Below are 19,184 nucleotides of genomic sequence, written 5' to 3'. Positions count from 1 at the left end.
TATTAATATTTTAAGCCCATCTTCTTTTGTATGTAAATAAATTTGATTTAAAGGAAGACCATATACTACCACTCTCTTGGGAGAACCTGTAGCCCTGGTCAGACAGGAGTATAAAAGGAGAATAAAGAAAGTGAGCAGGGCCAGGTGCACCCCGGCAGAGCAGCGTCTGGGGGCTGGGACGGTCCTGATGCTGGCAAGCACTCAGGAGCTTTGCACAGAAGACCCTGCTCAAAAATGTGCCAAGGTCAGCAACAACTCGACTCCCATGATTACAGAAACACAGTCATCCCAGAATCCATGTTGCCTGAGACAACGTTTTCCTGCCAAAGGTAAGTGGAAAGATAATTTTTGGCACATCTTCCTGACTTTATTTAAATCCCCTGAGATAGTGATTACAACAAGGCAAAAATTTTGTCTGCCCATGAATAAAAACTTCCAAGAAGTAATGGAACCAAAAAAGAAGTAATAACAACACAACTGATTAAAAGGGTATTGAGACCACTGGTGACTTTAACAAAGTGTTACATTTAAAACAACTGCATATCAGTGTGTAATAAATATATTTATTGTCATGTAGCCACACCTTCCACCCTCTGCTCAGGTGTTGGCAGATTAATGTCATGCTTGCCGACCAATCAATGTCAAAGTCTACTTATGTCCATTAGATAAGGAGCATTGCCAGGCTACTCATCCAAATGCCTTGCTTTAACAAACAGGGACACCAACCCCAGCCCATTAAAGATGGGACCTTCAACAACTCTGCCAACAGCTGATTCTCTGCCATCACCTTGCCTGACTTTGAATTAATAAACCTTGTCCCAGTGGCCATTCTGGTTAAATGAACTGGGAAATAGAAGGGTATGTCTGTATCTGAGTGTTTATGTGACCACAGATACGTATATGTCTGTCCAATAGATTGCTTGAACCAGGAATGGGATGAAACACGTGTATCTGTGCCATCTAAAGAACAGACGACCTTCCAGTAAGATGCACAATGAGGCCAGAAGGTCAAAGGGGCAGAGAATGAGCAGGGCAGAGAATGGGTGGGGCAAGCGGGTGGGTGGGACAGAGGGGGTGGGGCAGGCTGGAGTGGGTGGGACAGAGAGTGGGCAGGGCACACAGGGTGGGTGGGAATCTAACTCAGGTGCATTCAAACTCCTCTTTCAGCCACCTCTTCATTCATACACGCCCATGGGTGAGGTACTCAGACTCCCTAGCTTTCTGACACTACCTCAAGGATTTAAAGGAAGATGAAATAAAAAGAAGCGTGATGGCCTCGTGTGTTACACAGTTGACAACAAGTACATTTCACTCCAGCCATTGATAATTTCCCCGGCTGTCAGCTCCGTGAGCGCCAGTGACTTTGCCAGTCTTGTTCCCTGGATAAGTATCATTAAATAAAATTGGGATGGGCGTAATGTTCAGGCTTAGATCACACATCTTGGTCCAACCTTTAATTTCTCAGTAAAGAAGTGTCATGAAACATAAAAACTGCTTCAGCCTTCCAGAGATTCTTTCTATATGAGATTTAAAAGCGCAGTCTGCAGGCCACACTCAGCCCCAGACGTGTTTGGTTGAGGTCCTGTGTTTTGTTAGGTTTGTTGTTGTTGTTACTGTTTGCTGGGAAAGATTCGCCCTGAGCTAACGTCTGTTGCCAATCTTCCTCTTTTTTTTTCCCTCCCCAAAGCCCCAGTGCATAGTTGTATATTCTAGTTAGAGGTCCTTCTAATTCCTCTTTGTGAGCCACCGCCACAGCATGGCTACTGACAGACACGCGGTGTGGTTCTGCACCTGGACGCCGAAGCCAGGCCACCAAAGGGGAGCACACTGAACTTGAACTACTCGGCCATCAGGGCTGGCTCACGGGTTATTAGTTTTTAAGTTGACATGGCAGGGACTCTGACTGACCACCCAGTAGCCACTCTCATTCTCGCCTTCTTCTGTACCGGCTCTGGTGAGGAGTAGCCATGCACATAGTTAAAACAACCAAAACACACACAAAAGCCCACATTTCCCAACTCCCCCGCAGCTGGCAGTGGCCATTTGACATCCTTCTGGCCAAGGAGGTATAAGTGGATGTCAATGGACGAGGCTCCCAGGAAAGCAGGGTCCTGACTCAGCAGGTGGACGCCCCCGGATCTGTCACTACCCCCGCCTTCCTGCCTACAAAGTGTTCTTGCTGCTGGGGGCGCAGCAGCCATCTTGTAACCAGGAGCTGGCAAGGAGATCACGGAGCCCTCGACCCCGTGACACAGAAGTCGTTTTGCTGTCTACACTCCCAGTGAAAGAAAAACCCCTATCTCATTTTAGCCAGTGCTATTTAGGTGTTCTACCACATGAAGCCAAACCAATCCCTAAATGACAAACTTGCCAATATTTAAAAATCACATTTCACATAAAAATCTGGATTCCAGCCTATCTCTTAAAATAGGATGGTCTGGCTGCCCGGGGCCCACATTGCCACATGGTGGTAACTGGCTCTGTGAAGCAGCCCCGCTCCCTGACTCGCCCATGTGCGAGAGTACCAGCCTGTAGACCCTGCAGTGGGGGCCTTGTGTTAAAGGGATTTATATGCCCTGGAACAGATTCCAGCTCTCAGATCCAACAATAACAAGTCTCAAATCCTCAGACTAGGTGGGTTACGTTCAACTTTTTCCTTTTGCCTTTATTCCTGTGACATTTCACATCCACCCCATAAATGATGCTCTGGTTGAAACACAGGCCAGGGGAGGGGCCCAGAACATTCCCACCCTCCACACCTCACGGCGTGCTGCAGGTGATGTGGCCACTCCACTGGCCTAGTGCAAAGTAGCCCACCTGTGTCTTTCAAGATGGCGCCCTTCCCTAAAAGAGCTCACCAAACTCAGAAAATTGAAATAATCCCCCCAAAAACACACTTTCGAATCCCATTTGAAGACCACCAATGTGCTATCCCATAATAACAGGACGAGAGTCGATAACGTGGAGAAGGTGTGGGGACTCTGGAAGGACGGTGGTCAGGAGAGGGAGGCGGGAAGGGGGCTGGGGAGCCGCATCTGAGGATGGACCTGGGGCTAGACAGGCAGGGAGGGTGTCAGGTAGAAACAGTCCTAGAAAAGTGCCGCCTCTGGGAAAGTGGGTGAGGTCAGGAGCCAACGGCAGGGTCAGGAGAGACTGCTGGAGCCAGCCCGTCCACACAGCAGGTTGCTGCTGTCCAGGTCACGCAGTCAGAATCAGAACCAGAATCCTCCTCCTCCTCCTCACTTCCTAAGAATGGACCCTGAGACACTGAGGGGTGAGGTCCCCCGAGTCCTCACTGGACCCTGGCCTGGTCAGTAAGTGTTCACCCCCATTTCACAGGTGGAGGAAATGAAGCACAGAGAGGCTGACCAGCTCAACCCTGACACAGAGCCGATTAGAGGCACCGTGGGCTGCCCCTTTTACACTCCCCACTCTCTTCACCACAGGGTCCACTGCCTCCCTGACTTTAACAGAAGATGGAATTATCTCAAGGTGATTAGAGGATGTCTGAGGAGATCTCTGCCTCCTCACAGCTGTGAAACCAACAACCAGCATCTCAAAATGTACCCTCTGTTATGGACAATAGCTCAGTAATCCTCCCCCACCTGAAGGGATGGACAATAACTACCACTCTGTTATATAAAGGAAACGGAGGCTCAGAGAGGTGAGGTGATTTACCCAAGGTCACAGAGCTTATATGTGGCAGAACCAGGACTTGTACCCATCCATCCAGCTCCAAGCAAAGAATCTCTTTGGAGATGTCATTCTCTTAGTCAAAGAGACCCATCTGGCCACGGCCAAGCATGGCACATTTTAGGGTCTGGAGAAGCCCACTGAATCAAACTAAATCAATCTTGTGCAGATAAGAAATGATCTCTGCTTGGGCGTCCTCCCCCAAGAGCATGAGATGATCAGACCGAGGGAGGCCAGCAGCCCTCTAGCAGGAGAGTTCTAAGACCGTGTCAACTGCATTCTGGTGCATCTATTCAATCAACAAACATTCACTGGGGAATAGCTAAGTGCAGCACAGCCAAGAGGACAACAGACAAGACCCTGCCCTCAGTCCAGAGCAGTGCTGCCCGACAGAGCTATCTGAAAGGATGGAATGTTCTAGATCTGCACTATCCAATATGGCAGCCACCAGCCACATGTGGCTATTGGAAATGTGGCTCGTGCAACTGAGGAAAGGAGATTTTTATTTTAATTTATTGAATTTAGGTTTAAATTGCCACAGGTAGCTAATAGCTGCTGCATTGGACAGTGCCACCCAGAAGGAGAGACAGACAATAAGCAAGCCTGCCAAATTAACACGTGAGATCATTTCGAAGACTGACGAGTGAGGCAAAGGAGATGGGCTAACGTGATCAAGACAGCGTGGGGCGAGGAGGGGTAAGCCCTGGGCCCTGACCATGGTGGCTGACCTTCTCATGCCAAACAGCCATGCCTGGCACCTGGGAGGGTCCCAGGGACAAAGCTGTCCCTTGTCACTGCCTTCTGTGTCACATGAGGGTGAGAAGAGGGTTGGGAAGTGAAATTTCACAAGCATCCAATCATTTTCTATAATGAAGGAGCAGTGCTTTCATAATCAGAAAAAACTCTAAGTTTTTAAACTCCATATTTTTTTAAAGCATCCAGCTTTTATTTTTAATAACCCCAAAGAAGCTGACCAGGTAATTCCAGCATAGTTCTGCTGCTAATTAAGCCATGCAGACACTCTGCAAGGGACCAGAAGGAGATCCCCAGAACTCAGGACCTGGACTAAGAGAAAGCTCGAGGGATGAAACTAAGAAGAACCACACTGTCGAGAAAGGAGGCTGGCAGTTCCCTTCATCTCCCACCCCCACCCCGCTGGGCAGAGGCGCCACTGGAGGGTTGAGGCAAAGGACAGACTAGACCAGGTTTACACTTTGGAAAACTTCTCCCTCCTGGGTCTAAAACAAGTGGGTGGGCTCCAAGTGGCCAGCGACTGGCTGGACACAGGGCTGCAGGAGAGGGAGGTGTCAAGAGCGCAGCTCCCGTGATGCAGGTGTGCTGGTGAAAAAGGAGGCAGCAGCCACCGGAGCACATGACACAGCCCTCTGCAGGAAGCAAGGGGCCAGCGTGGAACACCGGAGCCCGGAGAGCAGAGTGAGGATGTGTCTGTGTCCTGTCTGCAGCTCCAGAGGGGAGCGGATGCTCTCAAAGGCTTCTCCCTCTCCAGGAGATACAGCAGAGGTGGACCAGCCCATGCAGAAAGATGTGACTGTAGGCTCCCCCACCTTCACCTCCGAGCCACCCTCTGCTGCAACTGAGCTGTTTTTCCACGGAGGCCCCACCCAGCTGGTAGGAGGGCCAGTTGCCTGGCCAGCCCCAAGCCTCATCAGCCAGACTCTGGCATCTGGTGCTTGGGCCCATTCATTCCACAAATGCTTACTGAAGCCTCCCGCGTGTGCGGGGTCGGTGCTGGGCTCGAGGCCTGGAGGGGGACAGTCCCCAGAGAATGAAAGAGACAAGAATCCCAGGTAGCGATGAACGCCAGGGGCAAATCAGAACGGAGGAGTGGGATCGGGCTGGCTGGGGCCGGAAGCTACTTAACTGGGTGCATGGGAGGGCCTTCAGAGGAGGTAACGTTAGCCTGAGACCTGAAGGACAGAAAGGGGTCAGCAGGACACAGAGGTCTGGAGCTCAGGAGCCAGAGATCAGGCAGGACCCATAGGGACACATAGACACACAGAAGCTGTCAGCAGAAAAACGGAGCCCTTGCCTGAGGGCTAGGCTCAGTGGTTCCCCAGGTGTGGTCACCTGACCAGCACTGTTAGCATCACCTGATGACCTGTTAGAACTGCACATTAATGGGACCCACCACAGACATGCCGAATCAGGAACAAGGCTTCCAGGTGATTCGGATATACACAGGTTTGAGAATGAATAATCTACGTCAGCAGTTCTCCAGGGAGACTTTGCCCCCCGGGGACATCTGGCAATGTCTGAAGACATTTTTGAAAGTCTCAGCTAGGGGCTGGGGTGCAATGGCATCTAGTGGGTAGATGCCAGGGATCCTGCCAAACACCCTACAATGCACAGGACAGCCCGTAGCAGAGAATGAAGATCCCACCACAAATGTCAACGATGCCAAGGTTCAGAAACCCTGTCCTAGATCAAAGATGCCCCCACCTGCCTGTGCATTAGGCCCTCCTGAGCTGAATCTCTAAAAAGGCAAATCGCAAGGCCCTACGGAAACACTTTAAAAAGCTGTCCCAGGCGACTGTGGCATCTGGGAACCAGGGAGAGAGCTGAGTGGAGAAAGAAGGCAGCAAAGGACAGCATCACAGGACCTCAATGTGATGGACAAGGAGGAGAGAGGGAGCGGAATACGCAGACGGCCAGGAGAGAGCAACGTAGCAAAAGCAAGGGAGGAGAGACTGTCAGAAAGGGGGCAGCCAAGGGACAAGATGAGAAGGCTGAGGAGGGGGCGAGGGACTGGACAAGAAGGAGGTCGGCAAGGGACCAAGGCCAGGGCAGGCCCCAGGGCGCAGAGGAGCAGGTGGCCTTCCCAAGGCCTGAGAGCGAACAGAGGGAGAGGAGTCAAAACTCCCCATGAGCACGAACTCCTCGGAAGGAGGAGAGATGATCGGAATGCTGCCTTACCCTTTCTAAATTCTAGTTTGGGGAGAAAAACTAACAATGCTGCCGGTATAGAGTAAGGATTTACAGAGAGGAACCTCGTAGGATGCAGACAGAATCATTAATGGAGCAATGATGTAGAGAGAGGGGAAGGGTGGCCCTCGGGGACAATCTTTCATCCCTGCCATGCAGTCCGTGGCCACAGACGTGGCCACTGAGAGATTTAATGCACTAATAAGGCCACAAAAAGATGCTCCAGCTCACCAGCAACCAAGGAGCCACAAATTAACACAATGAGCCACCATTTGTCACCCTCCATGCAGGAGAAAAGCAGATTGATGACTTCAGGTGTTGGCAAGGCTTTGGAGAAAGGGCACTCGCAGATTCTAGAAGCAGTGCCGACTGGTTCATTTTCTAGGAGGTTGCAATACCATAAAAATAAAAAATATGAGTCCCCTGTGACCCGGACATCCCACTAGCTGGGGGCTTTCACACATGAACGCAAGGCGGCTTTGCTGGGGTGATCACTGCTATGTGGCCTATAATGGGCAAAAGCCGGAAACAACACAAATATCTAATAGTTAAATGGTGAGAAACATATTCATTGGAATACTGTGTGGCTATTAAGAGAGAGTGGGGGATGGAGATACACCACGTGGCGAGACCTCCAAGATCCAGTGTTGAGTAGAAACACAAATTGAAGAACCTCACGTGTTGCGTCACTCCTGTGCTCTCTTAAATACCTTTTCCCAAGAACATGTAGATATAAACATGGAGGAAAAGGTCCAGGACCTCCACCAAGCTCACCACAGAGATGACCTCTGGAGAGGGAGAGATGGGCGGTCATGGCTTACCTTTCCAATAATGTTCTGAGTTTTTACTAAGAGAACACTGATGCATTCAGAATGTATTTGGGGTGCAAGGGTAAGTGCAACCTTGGGCTATTTTATAAAAATACAGAATCTGGGCAGAAGGAGGTGACTCTCCCACTTGACTTTGCCTAGGGTTAGCCCAAGGCTGGAGCACGAGCTTTGCTTTTCAGAAGCAGCTCTTTAGAGAAGCAGGCAGACAAACGAAAAGCACCAAAAGGGAGAGCAAAATGAAGGGCTGGGACTTAGCCTGGCGAAGAAATAGCTCAGGTGGATGTGACAACTGACCCACAACACTGGACTTTCTGAAAGCCTCGAGTAACGGGCAGCATGCAAAGATGGCATCAGGAGATGGGTAGCAGACCCTTTCGAAACATTCGAAAAAGAATTTTAAATAGATCTTTCCAAAGACCACTATGCACTGCATCAAAAAGAAGTGAGGCCCCCATCAAAAGAGGGATGCAAGCACATGCCAAGCCATCCAAGCAAGACTATTACAGAAACTGCTCCCCTAGTCCACCCTTCCGGCTTCAAGTTCCCAGGTTGCTTCCAACTTGAAGATTCTGATTCTCCTTCTGCCAGAACTCCTTTGCTTAACACAAGCCATAAATACTTAATTATCTGATGCTTTTCGGTAAGGTTCTGCCACACACAGAATTATACAGATTGTAGACTCTTCACCCCCCATATTTGCTCTCTGGGTCCCATTTTGACCATTTGGACCAGAGAAGAACTCAGGTGTTTATCCTCCCGCGGCATAACTTAACCACGGGCATCAAGCCCTTCCACCTCTCTCCCTGGTGGACCAGCACCCGCCACCTGCGAGCTCTCTGTTCCCACCCACAGAGGCATCAACTCACAGACAGCCAAAAAGCTAAATCCTCCATAATTTCCATTTCAAGTTTGCTTCCTTTTACTGCCAGGGAGACAAAAGGAGCTAGGAAGGATTCTCTCGTGACGAGCCACTCAACTTCCATAATTGGAACAATCATGGATGTGCATCTCCGACACAGAGGAAACCAATCCATCATGGAGTGCTGAAGGCTTAATCCTCGATTTCTAATAAAAGGATTAATTAAAGCCTAAGGGTCTGCTTATGGCAGCCTCTGCTTGAAACTCCAAGGAAATTAACTTGTCCTCCCAAATACAGAAAAGCCAGGGATTTCCTCAGCTGGTACCTTAGTTTGACCAAATGACACAGTGTCAATAATCCTAACAAAGAAATCTTACAAGCCTTGCATGGGCTTATTGTTTAAAATTTCAAATTGGGCCCTGGTGCCCAGAGAGCCGTCTTTAATAGGTCTTTCTTTGCAGCTAGATAGCAAAGCTCCTGTGTGTTCCGGCAAAGTGAAGGAATCCCCCCCACAAAGCCCGCGTGCACCTCAGCCCCAGGGATTATGTTGACTTTGATGCCCACCATTTACAGTGAGCAGGTCCCCGCTCAGGGTCGGTGCATTGAGAGAGAACAGGTCTTCAAAGAAGGTAAGGGCAACTTATTGTCAAAACAGAACCTATGAGGGAGCTGTGCTTCTCTAAGATAGGAAATTGAGTCCTGTGGCTTGATACCAAAACACCAGCTCTGATTCTTTTTTTGAACCCTACATTTCAGACGCTCTGACTTCTCCCTGTGAAGTGAAAATTGCCTTCTGGTGGAGAAAGGTTTTAATGATCACTTTGCTTCCTGCGTCTCCATGGTGATAGGGCGCACACGGCCCACCCCCCTCCTGCTTTATTAGGCCTTTCTTCCTCTCTGGAAAGTAATCAATCAAGTCATATAGACGCCTTTGTGATCGGATTTATCACCTAAACAAGCGACGCTGCCGTGGGGTGGGAGGGTGGACCAAGTCCATATAATTTAATGAAATCGGCTCCGCCGTCCTGGCGCACGCCCTTCATCTCCCTGCCCGCAGCTCTGGCGAGCACACCTGTCCCGGGAGGCGGGTGGGGCGCCCAGGTGAGCCAGGCCCCGCCAGAGTTGGGCACCCAGAGGAAGCCCCTCTGCGCGGTGGCAGTGGGAGCGCTGCCTTGCCCGGGCGGGGACGCCCGAGCCGGGCCGCTGGGGCCCGGGGGAGGGAGGCAGAGCTCGGAGCCAGTACTGGCAGAGGCGGCCACAGGTCTGTCTTCTCCCAGCTGGTCAGCACCCAAGTAAGGGAAGCCCCTCGGAGGGGACAGCAGAGCCCGCCAGCGGCAAGGAGGGCCGACGCCGAGCGCCTGGCTCTACCCGGGAAATAGGTTCCGTTCCGGACAAAGGGCTCCGCGGCGCCCCAGCCTCCTTATTGGGGATGTGAACTGCGGAGCCTGAGCGCCCGGGTCCTGCCGCGGTCCCCAAATGCAGACCCGGGCGCAGAGCAGTGCCGCCTGCCCCTGACCGCCCCCACCCGCCTGGCCGCCCCCGCCCGGCCTCGTTCGTTACCTGGGTTCTCCCCGGCGTCCGCGGAGGAGGTGGCCGAGGAGTCGGTGAGGACGCTGGGGTCACTCTGCGAGCGGCCCCGCGACACGAGGCAGCCGCTCCCGTCCTCGGACGCGGCCATGGGCCCGGCCGGCGCGGGGGCAAGTTGGAGGGAGCCGCGTGGAATCAGAGCATCCGAGGTGGCCAAGGTCACTGGCCAGGGTTCTAGAGGGGACGTCTTTTTAAAAAGGAAAATCCGAAAGGACAGGAAAAGGGAAGGAGCCGGAGGACGCCGCCGGGGCTGCCTCAGGGCGGGGAGACAATAGCCTCGCGGCTGCAGCCAGGCGCATCCCGGCGCGCGCGGCCTCGCTCTGTTATTTATTCGTGTTTATTCCCATTCTTCAGTCTATATTCCAGGAAAAAAAAAAAAAAAGTTGAACCAGGAAATAAAAACTTTTTCTTGTCAGTGTTTATTGCGTGCTTGGGGCAGGGGGTGATGTCCAGGAATTTCTGGGGTCGCTCCCTCCCCCCACCCCACCCCCCACCCCCCCGGAAAAAAAGGAAGAATGAAGAATCTTTGCTCTTGCAATTGCTTTAATCTGAAAGCTGTTCTTGGAGCATCTGTTGGAAAACATTAGGATTCTCCCATCATGCCGCGCGGGAGGAGCATGACGTCACGAGAGAGGGGAGTGAGAGTGAGCGTGGCGATGGGGAGGGTCTCAAACACCTGAGTTGCACGCCACCGTCCAGGGTAGGTGGGGTCTGGATGCTGAGTTATGAACCGCTCACCCCCACCCCAACGGCGCTCCAGAAACAAGAATGCTTCCCGTCCCTCTCTCTTTCTCTCTTCTTCCCCCTCCCCAGCAAGAGGGGAGGAGACCCTGAGGGCGCCTCCCTTGGAGGCAGGGCCGAACCTCCCCAGCAGCTTCAGGCAGCTGGTTTCCCACCCAGCCTTTTCTCTCTGGAGGATATGGAGCCAGTGGGTCCTGCTGCCCCGGCTCCACCGCTGCGCTGGGGGGATGGGGGTGGGGGCGCCAGCACTCTCTAGCTTTACACCCACCCACCCCAGCCCCCTCCCAACTGCCCATCCCTCCTTCCTGCAGGCCTGGGAGGAGAAAGAGAGGAGGGGCACCTGGTGCCTTCCAGGAGACTTCCCCCTAAACGCCCTTGATGAAGTTGATGGGGCCAGGCAAAAGAGGTGACACTCCGGAGGGCTGCCACTCACAAAGGTGTCCTCCAAGGTGCTAATGAGCAATTCTCACCATTCTAGATGATGCGGGGGGGGGGGGGGGGGGGGGGGGGAAGGGGGGGGTTGCGCAGGCAAATCCCTCCTCTCCAGCTAAGGCACAGGGACAGAAAGGGTAACAAGAAAAGGAAAGCCCAGTAAAGGGACAAGAGAGACAGGGACAACGGGTGTCTTGCTGTGTCACATAGCCTGAGAAGGTGCCCAGGGGAGGGGGCATTTTACCAGACGCGTGGATGGCAGGGCCACAGGGACAGTGGGGAGTGCTCCCAGCCCAGGACTTGCTGTGTGCAGACGTGGTGCAGAAAGCTCTGATGGGCACCATCCCGTCTCAGCCCCTCAAACAACCCCAGGAGGCTGGCACGACTCAGTCTCCACTGCAGATGGTGAAACTGAGGTTGACAGAAGGAGCTTGCCAGGGGTCCCGCAGCTGGCAACAGCAGAGCAGGGACAGGGACCTTCCTGAGGCTGCTCCTAAAGCAGAGCTGGGGCACAGGGGGAGCTCCTGGCAGTGCTGGATGAAACCCAAAAAAGGGCCAAGGACAGAACCGACATGTGGAGAAATAACGTGGATGCTCGTCTACTCGGAGCTTTGGGCTCCATGCAGCAGTCGCCTCCAGAGAAAGCATTCATTCATTCATTCATTCATCCATCCATTCAAAATATGCACAAAGAGCCTAGTGTATGCCAGGCACCAGGCCAGGCATTAGGGATCAACAGTGACAAACGCAGAAACACTGCCCCCCACCATGGGTCTTCCAGGATTAGGAGGGAGGAAGGAGCCAAGAATGGTCACCAATAAACCAATAGGTGCCCCCCAAATTTAATTTACAGTAGACAACACCATGAAACAAAGAGGAAACTGGTAGGACATTTTACTAAATACTTCTCATCCACATAAAAATGTGCTGGATGGTGACATGCCCAGTTCTGGGCTAAGGGCTTTACTGGAGGGTGTCATTGCTTCTTCACCATGCCCTAGGAAGTATGAGCTACTACAGTCCCCACCTTAGAATGAGGGCAACTCAGAGAGGTCAGTGCACCTGCCCAGGTCACAAGCTAGGAGGACTCAAGGCCAATGCTCCTGGCCCGGGGTCAATCCAACTGGGTCCTCAAGCAGCCCCCAGAAGCCATGCTGAGTCCCAGCCCCACAGGCTGCTTTAAGAACAACCCCACCCCTGCCCCCACCCAAACTCACCATCTGCCCCTCCCACATCTAGATAAGAAAGCCTGCAGCTGGCCCAGCCAGCAGCATATACCGAGATGGACTAGCAGGGACGGGGGGAGGACGCCAACCCCGGGGCATGTGCTGGAGGAGAATAGAAGAAAGGTCCCAGAAGAGGCTTCCAGCTGTCTGCCACTCACCCACCACCCTCACGCTTTTGGCCCTCCCTACTCAGAACCTGTACTGCTACTGACTTGAGATTTTTCTTTCAATCAGCTCTGCCCTTAAATGCATTTCAGAGGAAACCATCAATACAGCAACAGAAACGCAGCCTCCCTGTGGAGGGGAAGGCCCGCAGGCTGACTTGGCCCCACCACCTGAGTGGACTCTGGGCTCCCACTTTGTTCAAAGGGAGATGAGCAAGAGGGAGGGGAAGGCAGCCAGGCACGGAACAGAGACGCTCTCCTTAATGTTACCAGAAGGACAAAGAACAGAAGGAACTTTCTCTCGAAGCCAATGTTCCTCACTGCCTTGTCCATGCACCATCTAAAGTTGTTTCTGGCCCCTTCAGTTGGTCTACATCATGGCGCCCATTCACCTGCTCCCTCAAACTGCCTGGGCAGGCTTAAAAACACAGAAAAGGATAAGACTCAGTGTCCGCTCCTAGAGCTCATGTGGAGAGGGGAGGCAGAAGACAAGAGTGACAACCAGCCTTTATTTCTTCAAAAATACACGTTAGCAAAATGTGATTTCATTAGAGCTGGGTAGGGATGGAGTGGTCATTATGTTTTTCTAATAAAAATGGTTTTAAATTTAAAAAAATTAGCAACCCCACCTCTACTGACCAACAGAAAATAAAGTCTCCTGGTTAACAGCCTGCAGGAGAGACTGTGGTCTTCGAAGTCTTTTACCCTCAGACCAGGACAGCTGGAGGCCTGGGAGGACCTGGCCCACAAGGTGTGCCAAAGGCAGCTGTCCACAGGAGGATCCCAGGCTCCAGGATCTTCAAGGGGTCCTTGTGAAAGTCACCAATTGTCTGTCCCTTATCAACAGGAGCCCTGGCAAGGGTGGGGTTGATCTGGAAGCCCACTCTGGAAACCCTACAGGAAGCAACAAGGCTTCATCATAGCCCCCAAAACAGAAACCACCCAAATGTCCATCAACCGATAAACAGAAGGATGAAATGTGGTATATCCAGCCACTGTAACATTATTCAGCCACAGCAGGAATAAACTGCTGGCACCTGCTACAACATGGAGGGACCTTGAAACATTACGCGACGTGAAAGCAGCCAGTCACAAAAGACCACAAATTACATGGTTCCACTTATGTGACACGTCCAAACACAGAGGCAGATCAGTGGTGGCCTCGGGCTGGGGAGCCGGTGGGGGATGGGGAGTGACTGAAAATGAGTACGAGGCTTCTTTGTGGGGTGACAGATGTTCTAAATGTTCTCAGATTATGGTGATGGCTTCACAACTTTGTAAATATACTAAAAACCATGGAATTTTATACTTCAAACAGGTGAGCTTTATGGTATGTAAATTATTTCAATAAAGTTGTTTAATACAGAACAAAACAAGTTACACAGAGGCACCCAGGCTGAGCCTTGATCTGAAGGACGACCAGCTTCCACCTCGCACCTCTGCTGGGTACAGTAACACTCAAACCCTCTCCTGTCCCTGTCCCAGGCTCTGAATCAGACTGAAGCCCCCCCAGGGGTCACCCTTCTGGTCCTTGATGGGAAAACCCAAAGCCACTTCCTGACTCCAAGCAGCCCTGATAAGCCCCACGTGGCTGCCTCAAAGAACTGACTACAAAGAGCCAGAGAAAGTCCACAAAATTTGTCTCTTCCAAAAACACAAAGAGGTGAAGGAAAGGGAGGGTCTTCCTCTGCCCAGGGCAGTCAGAGGCGACATCCCAGCAGAGGTGACCCTGAGGCTGGCAGTGCTGTCCGCACATGTAAGAAGTGCCTGCATCATCAGGGAGTGGGGGAAAAGGGGCCACACGGGGGCCCACTCGCACCCACTCGCATCTCCAGAGTTGGTTTTATCCTTACAAAGTGCAGATTAATGATGCAGATTATTATCATCTGTCAAATATTTCCTGAGCATCTATTTTGTACCAAAACACATGATTTTCTGGGAATACTACAATGAAGAAGATATGATTGGGCCTTGGCTTCATGGCACTCACAGTCTCCCAGAGAAGATGGGATTAACACCTCAGCAATCAATCAATCCATTGATTTCAAGGAGCACAGAGGGAGGGATGCCTAACCTGGGCAGGGAGGAGCCTGGTCTAAGGAAGTGATGCTCTGGAGGCTCAGTGGGGATTAACCAGACAAGTCAAGGAGGGAGGTGACCCAGGCAGAGGGAACAGTCTGGACGAAGGCAGCGAGGTGGAGCAGCAGGGAGCTCTGAAGTCCCTGAAGAGAGGCAGAGTGAGGGGCCGGGGCAAGAGGCAGTCAATGCAGCATCATGTGGTCCTCATTGTGAGCGTGGGTTTTATTCCAAGGATGGTGAAAGCTGCTGGAGGCAGAAGTGGGTCTCCGAAGGCTCCCTCTGGCTGCTGATGGAGAAGGGACACCGGGCAAGGGAAGAAGTGGGAGACGGATTAGGAGGCTGGCAACCAGACAGCCAGCCAGCGAGGTGGGGGCGCTGAGCAGGCAGATTCAGTGTGTTCCCAAGGGGGTCCCAGCAAGTCTGTGAAGGACTGGCTGTGGGGTGATGAGAGAAAGAGAGGAGCCAAAGGTGACTCCCAGATTTGTGCTTTTTGATGATGAACTGGATATGGCAGTCTGATACTGACAACAGGGTGAGCATGATGCCATTTCCCAGTTGGGGAGGATCAGAGAAGGGGATAGGATGGGGCAGAAAGGGGAGGAGCCCCATTTGGACAGGCTGCATTAGACATAGAAGAGCGTGCAGCCTTGGCTCAACACCCACTGAGACTCACAAACACTGTTCTGACAGGGCGTGAGCAAAAGGGCACCAGCTCTGGGGTCCCACAGACCCTCTGGGACCAGCTGAAGTGTCACTGAGCCTCCAATTCCTCCTCTCAGTATAAGCATGGTCCCTCCATGCTGGCCATTCCATGCCGGCCATGCCAGGGGTCAAGTGACAAGTGCTGGGCCAGCTCTCACAAGACCACCCCAAGGGGCTTCAGCCCCACCAGCTGCTCCAGCTCCTGAGGCCCCATCCCACTCAGACCAAACACACTTGGAAGGGAGCCAGCGTGCACAGCAGTGAGATTACGGACTAGGGTCGACCACCGACAGAAGGCTCCAGTTTGTGGGCACGTGGACGGTTACTTCAATTTTGTTTTCTTCTGCTAGAGCCTACTAACTTCCTTCCCAGGACCCTCACATGTTCCACAGCCTTGGAGAGCTTATGGCCCAAGGATCTGGGCCACTGCGATGTCAGCACCATGAGTTCAGGATCTTTGTCGAGTTTGTTTCCCCAAGAACACGCCTGGCATGTCGTGGGCGCCCAGGAAACAAATATTTGTTGACTGAATCAATGAGTGAATGCACATGGTGGGTGGCTGGTCCCATGACATCCCTGCTCCAAGTGGGACAGCTCCCCCTCCCTCTGGCCCAAGTCAGCTCCAGGCTTTCAGGGGAACAGAGGTGGCCCCTGTCCCCGCTTAGTCCACAGGCCTCGTGGTTTCTCCTCAGGCTCCAGAGACCCTTCCTCACCCGTCACAGGAACAGAATTAAACTAGCAAACTCAATCGCTTAAAAAGAACTGCTCAAGCCAGTCTTTCTCAGCAAAAAGAGAAGGATTGGCAGCAGATGTTAGCTCATGGCTAATCTTCCTCAAAAAATAAATAAATAAATAAAAAGTAAAAAGAACTGCTCAACCCACCGCCAGTGGGAACTGGAGGCCAAAGGAAAGGAGGACAAGACAAAGCAGCTCCCAACAGAGGCGGTGGAAAGGAGGGCAGCCGCGCCCTCTGCTGGCCATGGGAGAAACTGCGCCAACGCGGTCACCTGTGGGCGTGGCCTCTGACCGGCTTGGAGCCCTAGCCTTGAACTTGGCTTTTTCCCCCCACCCTTGGACCACATTCTTGATGGAGTCTCTACCTACAGCTGTGCCCACAGGCTACCCAGGGTGGTGCTCAATGCAGTGCCAGCTATGGCTCTTTTCACGCCCAACTCTTTCTAAAACAAATCCTCCATTTCACCAATTGTGGTCGCCACCCTGAAAGGCATCGGTAGCCAGAGCTGGCCTGAAGACGTGCTGTGGAGGTCCCAGGCTCCCGAGAGATGCCCCAGCCCTCCTCATAGGGGCGTCCACTCCAAGGCTGTGTAGAGAAGCCCTTCCGAGCAGGAACTGAGACCTGGCCACAGGATGAGGATCGATCACTTCCTGGCTGTATGGCTATCCTCTAAGCCCCACGTGTAATGAAGGAAGGGAGCACCCCTCTACGGGAAACACCGAGCACAGCCCCAGCAGGCTCCTGCTCATCTGTGTCAGGGGTATATGGTCAGCACAAAGCTATAAACCTCAGGCAACCTTTTCTCCCAGCCTGGGAGAAACATCCTCTATGCCTCCCCTGCAGCAGGGGGCCACGTCCCTTGTTTCTAGCTGATGAAGGGAGGGGGCTGCCTCCGGGGCCTCTGGGAAATGCTGCTGACAAACGGACAGCCACTTACAGAAACAGCGTCTGTCCTCCTGACAGGTGCTGATGGCTGTGCACCTGCTGCCTGCCTCTGAGTGCCCCGTGGGCTGTGGAGCTGCCGCAGCCACCCTGTGACCATGGAGTTGACACATGTGAGGACAGAACGCCAACAAATGCGGACAGAGTCCTTGGACCTGCCTCCCTCCAGATCTCTCGTAAAGGGAGCAGACGTCCTCCAGCGTAAGCCTCTGCTGGCTGGGTTTTCATTTATTAGCACATAGCTTTTACTATGTGTCAGACATCGTTATAAGAACTTCATAATTATTAACGCAGCTAATGCGAAAAATAACTAACCAAGGTAGGTACTATTATATCCCCATTTTGCAAGTGAGATGCAAAGTGCTTAAGTGCTTGCCCCGGGGAGCAGACCCAGGATTTGAACTCAGAGCTCAGGCTGATAGGCTGCTAAGTGCAACCAACATATTCTAAGTGGCCCAGGCAGGGACCTCACGCTTTCCTGGATCCCCTCAAAAGTTACTGACTTGATGATGATGATAGAGGAGGCGGCGGCAGCAGTGGTGGCAGGATGTAACAATGAGAACATTTTTGCAGCCATACCGCACACCCAGGACCTGGTACACATTGATTAACAATCCTGTAAAGCTGGAATAATTGTCCTCTTTTTAAAAACAATTAAGTTGAGGCTTTGAGAGGGTACGTGACTTACCAAGGGTCCAACAACTAACAAGTGACGGCAGCAGGACAGGAAAGGATTTCTCCATTCTTTCCACTGTACCAGCCCATCCCTGGTGCTTCCCATCCCACCAAAATCTCTACCAGCAACCCAGCTTATGATGCCAACCCTACCCCAGCTCTGCCCCCTTGCTGCAGGGAACAGCAAATACTGAAACAGGAACTGCAAGTGCTGGGGTGGGACAGCTGGCTGCCTCTGCCAGGACAGAAAATGCCCTGTCCCAGTGACCCAGCACAGCCATCCACTGTCACCTACTCTATAGACACCCAAGTACCAACTGGAAACTGCCTAACGTCCCCCAAAACCAAATGGCTGACCTACGGTATATCCATTTAGGGAATATCACGCGACGGCTTTTTTTTTAATGAAATAAATCCATGTATTCTAACATCACTGGAACTCTGTGACTTCTGGGTGAGTACACTGCAGAATAACATAACGATACCATAATCACCCACACATACCCCCAGACACCACGCACTTTCCTAGGAAGGCAGCGGGGAGCAGTTCCAGGCAGCTCTGTCCTCAGCTGAGGCAGTCGTTGCCTGCAGGATGGGGGGGGGCCGTGCACGCTCCCACCAGCACGCTTTCATCTTTGCCAGGAGAAGGAGATCGTGAAATACTTACATGATTAGAACGTTAAAAATAAATAAAAGGGCAGGCCTGTGATCCTCTCCTGCAAGGATGCTTGCTGTCATTTTACTCTGACCTTTCAAAGAAGATAATTCATATTTAAATAATGGTCTTTGTCACCCAAACATGCTCTCCTTCCTCCATTCAACATGTACATTTTCGTATGTTCACTGGATTTATAAAGAGACAGGTTTCTCTTCCCAGGGAGACTGCAGAGCTGGGCTGACTGACGTCCCAGAGCACAGATTTATGTCGCCAACACCCGTCGCCAAAACAGCAGACTAAGGATTTCACAGTGTTAACAGTTCAAACCCAGCACCAAGCCTGATCCATAACTTACGGAAAATCCATCGTTCTGGGTTTATAGGTAGTGCTCTAAAAACACATCATAAGTTCCGTAGCTGGAGTGACACCTCCAAGAATCCACTTGTACAAACCTATAAATAATGACGATGCATCTGTATTTTCATGGAAGCTGAGATCTCTCTCAGAGCCCATCATTCACTGAAACCAATGTGCACTTTAAGGCTGGTGGGTCCACCGGGATTTCGTATTTGGGGGACCAATTATTTAGGCAATTAGATTCTGGCACCTTCGCAGTCTCCATTCTGGTCTATCAATAACAGTGCCAGGGTTTTCCGTCGCCAACGGGGGGGGGGGGGGGGGAGGATGAGGGCAACATTCATTCCTGTGTTTAGCAGAAGCCACCTCAGGCCAGCGACTTGAGGTGCAACAGAGATGACTCCTGGCATTTCATGCTGCAGTTTTGGGGGGTCCCTGACCTTCTGGGTCTTTTCTAGGGCTACCTGGAGGACTTGTGTGTCCACTCATCCCTTGGCATAAAAGGGAGCCTCAAGATTTCAGGGGAACTGGCCCGGGGGGCTATCAGCAGGAGGGAGTGG

At 52.1% G+C, this 19,184-nt stretch overlaps 1 protein-coding gene across 5 annotated transcripts in view; it reads right to left on the bottom strand.

The window, feature by feature from the left end:
* PHACTR3 (phosphatase and actin regulator 3) overlaps positions 1-19,184 on the bottom strand; it is a 245,187-nt gene that overhangs the window by 214,256 nt on the left and 11,747 nt on the right. For 2 of the 5 annotated variants that reach the window (XM_044748442.2, XM_044748443.2), the window contains exon 1: positions 9,886-10,513. The exons of 2 other annotated variants lie outside the window; for them this stretch is intronic. In XM_044748442.2, the coding sequence (XP_044604377.1) occupies positions 9,886-10,003 (118 nt within the window). In that variant the 5' untranslated portion in view covers positions 10,004-10,513. Of the gene's footprint in view, positions 1-9,885; positions 10,514-19,184 lie in introns of those variants that run through there. One more of the 5 variants, XM_070486198.1, reaches the window with a different exon arrangement.

The sequence above is a fragment of the Equus asinus genome, chromosome 15 (assembly GCF_041296235.1).
Source record: "Equus asinus isolate D_3611 breed Donkey chromosome 15, EquAss-T2T_v2, whole genome shotgun sequence".
NCBI lineage: Eukaryota > Metazoa > Chordata > Mammalia > Perissodactyla > Equidae > Equus > Equus asinus.
This window is presented reverse-complemented; position numbering and strand designations above follow the sequence as displayed.